General features: G+C 35.9%; 1 protein-coding gene across 1 annotated transcript; it reads left to right on the top strand.

Moving 5' to 3' along the window:
* Positions 1-4,049: 4,049 nt before the first annotated feature.
* On the top strand, positions 4,050-8,798 carry LOC139122637 (uncharacterized). The gene is made up of 5 exons (XM_070688216.1): positions 4,050-4,211; positions 5,611-5,695; positions 7,416-7,611; positions 7,709-7,848; positions 8,434-8,798. The coding sequence occupies exons 1-5, from the start codon at positions 4,115-4,117 to the stop codon at positions 8,684-8,686; spliced, it is 771 nt and encodes a 256-aa protein (XP_070544317.1). The 5' UTR covers positions 4,050-4,114; the 3' UTR covers positions 8,687-8,798.
* The last annotated feature ends 2,318 nt before the right edge of the window (positions 8,799-11,116 follow it).

Raw genomic sequence — 11,116 nt, 5'->3', positions numbered from 1 at the left:
GATGCATGTGATGCCCACCGTTGCAGTTTCTGAGAAACTTCTAGACATTTGAGGTGTGCTATTTTGAGACTGTCTTTCTGTGTATATGCTTATAGATGCGGCTGCAACTGTCGGAGTTATAGAACAAAATATTTGATGAGTTGAAGAAGTCTGCTACTACATCCCAGCGACAGAGTTGAAGTGCTTTATCTGTTGTGTCAATTTTCGCTTTTTGCTCAGTTTGGTATTCCAAACTGGAAGATGTAATATACAGTTGATCAGTGTTCAGCGTCGGATAACTTTTACCTGGGTAAGCTAGAGGGCACGTTCAGACATGGATCAGACACGCGTGTCCATAAATAGAAGCAGTTTTGGCAGGCAGGAATAAGTCTCCCATAACGACTTGACCTTCAGAACCCTAAATGTGTTCATTGCAGGAAAGGTGCATTATCATTTGCAACTTAGCATTTGTTGAATGAAAATCTGAAAGGTAATCCCATTTTAACTTTGGCTCTCTGAAGGGGTAAAAGTATCAGAGTGCAGAACTTCGTTTAAGGGCATGTTTAGAGGGAAGTGTTATCACCACCCATCCCCATCTCCTGTGACACGTCAGAAGAATTTGTCATGCAAATATTTCGGCAAGTTCATTGCATCCGCTATCTATGACAGATGTACCAGAATATCGGAGGTTATATCAGTCGGGGTATAGTATAATTTCTTGAATTTTTTTGTGAAATGATTTTTCAGTGCTCTTTTATTTCAAATGTATATGAGTATGTATGGGGAGAATTGTGGACTGGGAGAATTAGGATTTATGTGGTTGAGATTTTATGGTAGACTAGGTTTTAGTAAAGGAATACGTTGTGTTTGGTGTGAAGCAACGATGCTCGCATCCTATCCAATCCTTCATACAATAGGCAATATCACTGAGCAAAGTGATTAGTCTCTACACTGCAAATTCTTCTGGCTTGAAATATAACCACTTGGTTTGTAGGTGGCTTGTGGGTGAACCAGTGTGTATATGTTTGAAATATTTCGGTTTGCCCGAAATCCACTAAGATTTTTTGGTTTGAAGTCACGCCACCACACAGAGTATGAATGGCATGTATTCATACCAATACATAAGTGGCTTATTATCAAGCCAGTCATGGCATAAATTTAAGCCGAATGGCTTCTTTTTAAGCCCCTCAGAATATAATTTATTGGTTTAAAGTTGAGCCACTGGCGTCGTTGGTTTGTTTATATACCGACAATTTCATTGGTTCATCTTTAAGCCAACCACAAGTGGCAACTTTGTGAGTATGGCTTAAGTTTAAACCATTCAAGCACTTGAAATCAATCGGCTTATTTTCAAGCCATTGTCATGACAGTCACTGGTTAATATCTTAACCAGAATTGAACATCACGTCACTACATTGATAACAGTGAGGACGATGAGCATCCATGCCTGAATTCTGTTTAATTTTGTAGTACGATACAATTTTGTGAAGTTTCCAATTGAACAGAAGACATGGACTTGCTTCAAGTATGTAGGCATAAGCTTATAAATATCAAAACAATAAATTGAACTGACAAATACTGAAATATCGTTGATCGCAAATGACGTCATTTTTCTTTCATTAACATGCAAAAATAAATGTAGGGCCTATGCGTCGGATGGTCCGCGTTTTCACAGAACATCGAAAGTAAAAACCACAATAATGTATGATTTAGACTAACATTGCAACAACAAACTTTGGTCGAATTTCAGGCAGCGATTGTCGCTCGCGTACAGCTAGGCCTAAGCTTATAGCATGGAGGTAGCAGAGCCCATGCGTAACAAACCTGAAATCGCGATCAACGCTATTGTTGGCATATCCTGATTTTTTTTCAAAGCCACAGCCTTGATCCTGGGACAATGCCGATGTATTTCATTAATAAGGACATGTTTGAAATGGATATTCCAATCCCCTGAATTGTGCCAAAAATATGCAAGCCATAGCATGCTAGCACAGCTGATGACTAGACGCGAGCGTGTGTCAATAATAATGGTCAACGGTCGCGGTCGTTCCGTAACCTTTCACCCACGGTACGGTTCACCCTTTGTAACATTACGCTTGAACATAGTTCAATTTTACACAATGATTTGCCGAGCCAATGTTAACTCCGTTATAGATATTATATCTTCTTATGTAAGAATTATAGTACTTGCTGATTGATCGTACTCTTAAAGTGACCGCTCGCCAGTGGAATCCTCACCCCTTAACTTTAAGGGAGTGGCGTATTAATTCCTTCTCTGAGCACAGAGAGCAAAGAGCGCGCCAAACTTCCAATTTAATACGGGCCTTGCAGTGCCGCAAAGATTGTATTCTACGATCGTCCTACGATTTCATTCCATACAACCTACAAATTTCCCACACAACAGTCGACAGTAAGGGACTGGACACAATTACAGGGGGGGTGGGCCGGTGTTTTTTGGGGGTGGGTCGCCATTTTTCGCGCAAGCATTTTTGAAGGGTCATAAAATTTGTGCAAGCCTATGGGGGAGGGTCACCTTTTTTCATGCATCAAAGCTGAAATTGCATGTGCACGTTATGGAATACTGAAAAAAGAAAAAATACCTCCTGGCACTTTCATTTTTTGCCATTACTATTTTCGGCGCGCCCTTCGGGCGCAAATTTCAGGTATAATAAACAATGTATTGATGATCCAAGCAGCCACATTGATTTAAGTTGTCATGATTTCTACTTATTCAACACTATTGTGCATAACTGTCCCCTATAATAACTCTTTCAATAACAATTTGGGAGATTACTTATTTGACATCATTCTCCCATTGACAATACATTGGGTATATGTCGGTGTCAAACGTTCATGTCGCTGTTTGTACATTTTTTAATTTCTTGAGGACATTGACAAAATACAAAATGTTCAGAATAGTGCATAGTGTCTTCAATAACAACTGGAAGCTTCAGGTCGAACAACTTTTGAATAACAATTTAGGATCAGATAACCTATGAGTTATTTGTAGTTTCCTCATAGCCTACAATGTATAGTGAATCAACATTTTGGTGAAATTCCAAAATCAAATTTCTTGCACAACCATTGACTTGAAACCACTCTAGTCTAATCATGAATATTAATACTAATAATTAGGTGTACATAAATGCACAGGTTTACCAAGTTTTGTATTGGAAAAAAATTATTCATAGTTTCATCATAGACTGCCATGTATAGTGAATGGACATTTCAGTGAAATTCCAAAATCAAATTTCTTGCACACCCATTGACTTGAAACTACTCTAGTCTAATCATGAACATTAATACCAATAATCAAGTGTACATAAATGCACAGATTTTCCTATTTTTTTTATTGGAAAAAAATTATTCATAGTTTCATCATAGACTGCCATGTATAGTGAATCGACATTTAAGTGATATGCCAAAATCAAATTTCTTGCACAACCATTGACTTGAAACCACTCTAGTCTATCATGAACATTAGTACCAATAATGCAGTGTACATAAATGCACAGATTTACCTATTTTTGTATTGGAAAAAAATTATTCATAGGGTTTCACCATAGACTGCCATGTATAGTGAATCAACATTTCGGTGAAATTCCAAAATCAAATTTCTTACACACACATGGACTTGTAACCACTCTAGTCTAATCAAGAACATAAATATTAATAGTCAAGCATACATAAATACACAGATTTGTCAAGTTTTGTATTTAAAAAATTATTCATAGTTTCTTCATAGACTACAATGTATAATGGATCCACATTTCATGCGAAATTCCAAAAACAAAGTTATTGTACACAGATGCACGTGTTACACACCCTCTTCTAATCAAGCACAATTATGTCAATTATTCAGGGTCATATATACACAAATAGTGCATATTTTTAATTCTGAAATTTTTTTTTTACAGTTTTGTCATAGACTCCCATGTATAGTGGATCAACATTTTATGCGAAATTCCAAAAACAAAGTTATTGTACACAGATGCACATTTTACCACCCTCTTCTAATCAAGCACAATTCCTGATTTTCGAAATAAGAACTCTCGCGAGATTTCATGTGCGCGCATGCGTATTTATCTTAGTAACGGGAAAAGGTAGAACAACAGATTGCGTAACATTTCGAACAATGGCTTCAAGCACACGGAAGAAAACAGTCGGTGAATTGAGAAAGTATTTAAGAGAGAGGGGAGTGAACACGAACAATTATAGAAAACAGGAGTTAGGGGTGGACCATTTGATATCCTGGGGGGCTTGGAAGATTTGGGGAAAAAAAAAGATGCCAGGTGGAGTTGCTCGAAAAAAAAATCTGGCTTTAAGTGGCTGATGGAAAAAAATTATGGACCATTGCGACTCGGAAAAAAAAATCTTGGCAATTGTTCGATGCACACTGCAGCATCAATAAAAATCAAGCAGTAGCTCTGGAGTTTTATAAAGCATAAACCATTTCAAGCTTGAGGAACAATAACTGAATATGAACAATTGTACAGTATACATGACCTTCTGATTAGAGGAAGTATGCTGAAATTGAAATTGCTCACCAGTGTTTTCCAGAAATGTGTAAATCTGAATGTAAGGATTTTGTCAAAATACCACAAGAAGAGAGACAGCCTGCAAACATTTTACTATTATCGTTTGCGTATAGAAAACTCACAACAATGAAAAATGCGTAGAGACTCAATCCAATGTGTAATATTATTACACATTGGATCGACTCTCTACACATTTTTTCATTGTTATGAGTTTTCTATATACGCTTGTTTTATTCGTAAATGCGAACACTGTTATAGTGAATTATCTTACCAATGTTTTTCTTACAAAAGCGAATGTTTTTTGATTAGAATTGAATGAGTTTGATGGTTTTGGGGAAACTACTATGTGGTAATGAAGAATGGAAATGAGCAATGAAATGAGCAGACAGCAGGTGATTTAAGATTAAATGTTACATCTTCACTGCAAATAAAACCATAAGTGTGTCATAAATAATACAAACAAAACAAAATCATGTTTGTTTGTTTTGTTGTATGTGAGCCACGTCCAAGACACACAACAAAAGTACTGTTTCAGTCTGTAAATGTCACCTCAGATGCCACCAGAGAAAACCATTTCCACTCCAAAATTTCATCTTTCGCCTTGCGAGAGGGGGGACACCCCCCTCTCGCGCTCTCCCGCCCTCGTTCGCTACGCTCACTCGCCACTCAGTCGCTTCGCTCCTTCGCAGTCCACCCGTCTACTTTCTTAAATTACCCGTCTACTTTCAATGTAAGGACAACACTGACAAGTAAATGCCATAAATGTACATAATTTTACAAATATGTTTTTGTAAAGTGAATCAAAAATGTACATGTATTTACATAACTTCATTTCGTTTCTTGAATATATAGTCTGTGTGCGATAGAACAGCATCTTGTTACTGGGTGTGAAAAACCAAGCAAACAAACATTGCACCGAAATTTGGTAAAAAAAAATATATCTCGAAGAAGGAAAGTGAAAAAAAAAGTTGCCAGCATATGCCCTGTAGAAAAAAAATAATTCATGGTGAAGCAGGTGGGAAAAAAAATAATGGCTCTCCACCAATCTTCCAAGCCCCCCCCCCCCCAGGATATCAAATGGTCCACCCCTTAGAAGAACTATATAAGAACGCAGCAGAGAGGAAGATACCAATCGAGAGAGATGATTTTTGTCGGGAGAGTGATCTGAAAAGGAGAAGGTTTGTAAAGTTTTATTTGTTGTACCGTAATTTTGTTTGCAAAATGTCAGCCGTGGTAAAGTTCTTTAAAAAAGTTGGTTTTTCACAAAATTCAAAATTTAAGATGTTATTGGTGTGCGCCAACTAAATTTATCGATAGCATTGTATGACATGTTGTTTGAAAGGAGTAGATACGATGAGGTTTTTGCGTTTTTTCATCAATGTTTTCCCCAGATTCGCGTCGGTGAGCGTCCATCTCTGTTCGATGGCACAATAGCATTTCGTTCGGTTTTTCGTGAACGCGTCTATCGAACATGTGAAGAAATTCGGTGACGTACTGCTGAATAAAACGGTATTCAGATCGTCAATTTACACTAGAAATGCTTCTTCAAGCTGAAAGAAAGTCGTGTACAATAATATATGAATGACACGTAATTGTGTCGGGTTGAAAACTGTTTGTGGAGAGGCCGCGCCGTAGTAGCTGTGATTGAGCTCAGCGGCTTTGGCCGCAGTGCGATCGATCACGCATCGTTGCCCAATGTTGTACAACAAGGCTAACTTACCCTAGACCTGGTCTGAAATATTTTAGCAACGCCTGTATTGCTACTATTTACAATCACCTAAAGCTCGCCAAAATGATGGCGTAAAGAAATAGCCCTCGTTTTACAGTAGTAGCCCTGCGTACAGGTCTGTGTGTTGCCGGCGTTATACGGCATCCGCCACATAACGCCGGGAACACACAGACCTGTACGCAGGGCTATCGTTTTAGCTGCCGTAAATGTAACTCGTTTGGGACATGCAATGCCTTTCTGAACATCTCGTTTCTCAGGCTCAGTCATGTATTTTATTTTGTCATTCGGGCTGAAAACTGAATTATACGCCATAACGGCAACACGTAATGTCGCCCGGGCCTCTATACATAGTTTGAATGAATTTGGAGGCCGACTGGCGAAAAAACGGGAGGGGTGTCAATAGCCAAACAGAGGGCCTGTTGGCTATTGACACCCGGGTGTCAATAGCCAGGAGAAGCTCTATATGGCTATTGACACCGGGTAATAGACTCGGCCATACATTAAGGATACACAAATGGTCGACTTGGCGGGTCGCGTAACATCGAACAGGAACCAGTTTGCTGGGGTGCGTATAGATAATACTGACGCTATTATTTGTATTTGAGGCTGCGGTGATGGCAAACGAAACAAACGCAAACCTTAGGCATTATAATAGATCATGAAGATCCATTCGTGGATTTTTTGAAACGAAAGCCTGACTTTGACCGCGACCACGGAAGCTCGTATCGTACCTCCATGACATGATCAGGCTTTTCTTGCTACTGGGGCAAAGTTCACTGTGTAAGCTTACTAAACGTGTTGTGATTGGATATTAAGTTGATTTATGTTAATTAAGAGGGTCAGAGAAAGGCGCTGGGTTGTAAATTGTAATGTTTATAATGCAGTGTTTTTTTTGCTATTAAATGATTTTTTTTAATTCTACTTTAACATCTCATTTAATATCAACCCAATCCCAATAAATGATTCATAATTGTTGAAAAACATAAGGAGTTACTCAATATCCACTTGTTAATATGGACTCATATAGATCATGGTGCAGCTCCTTCTTTAATAATTCACTTTACCTGTTAAATACTTAGAACTTGTACAATGAATTTTGAGTAAATATATATTTGACACTGTACATTATAATGTTGGTTTTTTTGGTTTTTTTATTTTCAAATGGAAAGGACCACTACTGATGGCAGATTGCTGATCAACCCAGACAATGTAAGGCAGTGGGAAGATGACCTGAAGAGTTTGCCAGACGTTGAACTTCCACATGTGATTGTGTACTTACTCAGTAATGGATGGTCAAAATCAATGATTAATAATTATAAATTGTCAGATGGTTGGAGGCTCCATAATGATGGTCATGTTAATAAAGTAAGTAGTTTTTTCGTCTTATTATCATTTTCTTTTAATTTGAGCAACATCATATTTATTTTTACTTGACTTTTCAAAAAAATTTCATTTATTTCAGGTACAACTTTACAAACATGACAACAATTTCTTGTATGTCAGAGGAGTGTGTGTCAGGGAAACAGAGCAACATGCAGTTTACAAGATCTGGTTAATTTTGGATACAAATAATATAATGTCATCATCTTGTGAGTGCCCTGCGTAAGTAAAAATAAAGTCATGAATTCTAGAACTATGTCAAGTTTGTAATTTGAACATTAACCCATTATAATATTTTTGACTTCAATGTATGCAGCAAATGCTTTTTGAATTCCTGAGAGAGTAACAGTGGGAGAAGTCCTCTCATTTAAAACCATCCTGTTCTAAGATCATCACACAAATGTTAGTTTTTGTTGATATCAGTATCATTAAGTTTGAGTTTCGATTTAGTTGTTATGAACCAGTCTGCCAAAATGAATAAAAATACCACATTTTTTACTATGCTTCAATCATGCATAATGTTTGCACAGGTGAACTAGGAATGAAGTCTAAGAAATATCATATAATATCATAGCTAATATCAACAATCATGAAATAGTAATGCGTCATGATCTTGTATCAGGGCCTCTCAGTAATATTTGAAAATTCACAGAACATGTATGTTTTATATGTGACATATAGTCTACAGAGTACCCAGTTGGTATTAATAATTCTGATATTAATATAATTTATTCTTTTGATTATTCATTTCTAGTATATTTTATTATAACATGGTTATAATTAAGTAAACTAAATTTCTTTGCACAGTGATGATCAAGCTTGTAAACATGTGGCAGCTTTGCTGTTTGGATTGTGGTCATTTACTGACCGACACCAGGATCGACACACTGCTGTTGGTACTGATATAGCTTGTACATGGAATCGTCCGAAAAAGGCAGTAACCCCACAGCTCCTAGATGAAATTGATATACGTATGAAAAGGTCCTCTCCTCTTGTTAAACCAACAATTGACAAGTACAAACCCATACTTGACATACCTGATGATCTAGAGAAAAGGTGAGCTTCACAACTTATGAATATCATTTTGATGGTTTACAGGAAAGCATTTCCATAATAATTTATTAAAATGTTCTATGAATCTAATTTACAAACACACACACCCCCAGCCTCACATCCCCACACAGAAACAGATAACAATTGTACAGTTACATTTGCCTATAAACAATATCATACAAATCCATAACTGCATAGTAATTCAGATAATCTACATAAACATGTGCATTTCATAATATAGTAAAAATCTATATATCCTTCATACATACATACATACATGTATGTATACATACATACATACATACATACATACATACATACATACATACATACATACATACATACATACATACATACATACATACATACATACACATACATGCATGCATATACATATACATACAAATACATACATACATACATACATACATACATACAGACATCTATACATAAAGACATACACACATGCATGCATGCATCTATACATACATACATCTATTCATTCATACATACACACATACATGCATGCATGCATGCATACACGCCTGCATACAGACATACATACACACATCCATTTGTTCATTCATTCATACATCCAATGGACCCATCAATATATATGTACCCATAAATACAAACATACATACCTAATTCATACAAAAACTTTTATAAATACACACATATACATGCATACAGATCTACATACATACACACACACACATACATACATACATACATACATACATACATTCATACTATACGTACATTCATACATGCTTTAATTGGTCAACCGCAACCCATCCGTTTATACATAAACACAAAAATACATACCTAATCCATGAAAAAACTTTTAGAAATACACACATGTGCATGCATACATATCTACATACATACACACATACACATACATGTATGTATACATACATTCATACTGTACATACATTCATGCATGCATTATGCACCAAACCCTTTGTATATAAATACAAACATACTCGCATACATACATACATACATACATACGTACATGCATCCATACATACATACATACAGTGTTTTTACATACATACATACATCTACATCTATACATACATATTCATACATATACATATATACATACATAAACCGGTACATACATACATACATACATACTTGCATGCATGCATATATACATACATACATACATTTAATCATACATGCATTGCACCCATATACATAAATACAAAAATACATAACTAATCCATACAAAAACTTTCATAAATACACACATATACATCCATACATATATACATACATACGCATACATACATACATATACATACATACATACATACATACATACATACATACATACATACATACATACATACATACATACATACATACATACATACATACATACATACATACATACATACATACATACATACATACATACATCCAAAGGTAAGTCCATCCATCCTTCCATTGTCTACATGCTGACATGCATATATTCATCTATACATTCATTAAAAAATCCAACCATTCATATGTTCATATTCATAAATATATAAAATACAAACACACTGACATACATTATATGTATACATACATACATACATACATACATACATATATACATACATACCTACCTACCTACCTACCTATATACCTACATATATGCATTCACATCCATCCCCATTTATACACACATGCATCTCCAATATTTACATATATTTAAATTCATACATACATACATTCAGACATCCATCTATCCCATTCATACACATATCTCTTGATATATATATATATATATATATATATATATATATATATATATATATATATATATATATATATATATATATATACATACATACATACATACATACATACATAAGGCTGTTTTCCCGAGGTACAATGTTTTATATTTGGATGTGGTTACAAATCCAATAGGGAGATACCGGTATATTTGAAATTAAAAACTATCTACTGTTGATTGACCAATCAGAGTGCTCAATTCAGGGTGTTTTATCTGCTCGTAAAGCCTTGGTCACCAAATTCCAGAAACGAATGACAGCGCCATAGTAAAGTACTGTCCAATCAAAAGTGAACATGTCATATTCTGTAGACATCTGGTACGTTTTAATATTCAAATTTGGTAACACAGCGGAAACCAGCTGCAACACAAAATCTGCTGTGCCCTAGGGCATTTAAACTAATGTGCCCTAGGGCATTTATAGGATGTTCCATTACATTAGAAGGCTATTTCACAAATAAAAGTTTTAATTCATATCCTAAACATGTTACATTGACAAAGGGGACGGTTGACGTAAACACATTGAAAACGAAAATATATCAGTTTGGGGCGATAGTTTTTAAGTCGGATAAAACCCTCGTACTCGGGCTCTTCTGGTATATAAAATCCAACCCTACGATAAAATGTCTCGGCCTGCAGCCTCGA

The sequence above is a fragment of the Ptychodera flava genome, chromosome 2, assembly GCF_041260155.1.
Source record: "Ptychodera flava strain L36383 chromosome 2, AS_Pfla_20210202, whole genome shotgun sequence".
Lineage (NCBI taxonomy): Eukaryota > Metazoa > Hemichordata > Enteropneusta > Ptychoderidae > Ptychodera > Ptychodera flava.
This window is presented reverse-complemented; position numbering and strand designations above follow the sequence as displayed.

Excerpts from the sequence above, each read along its gene's own strand:
- LOC139122637 (XM_070688216.1), top strand. The coding sequence starts at position 4,115 with ATGGCTTCAAGCACACGGAAGAAAACAGTCGGTGAATTGAGAAAGTAT. Across the intron at positions 5,696-7,415 it reads AGTGATCTGAAAAGGAGAAG|GACCACTACTGATGGCAGAT; the intron begins GTTTGTAAAGTT and ends TCAAATGGAAAG. Across the intron at positions 7,849-8,433 it reads TCATCTTGTGAGTGCCCTGC|TGATGATCAAGCTTGTAAAC; the intron begins GTAAGTAAAAAT and ends TTCTTTGCACAG.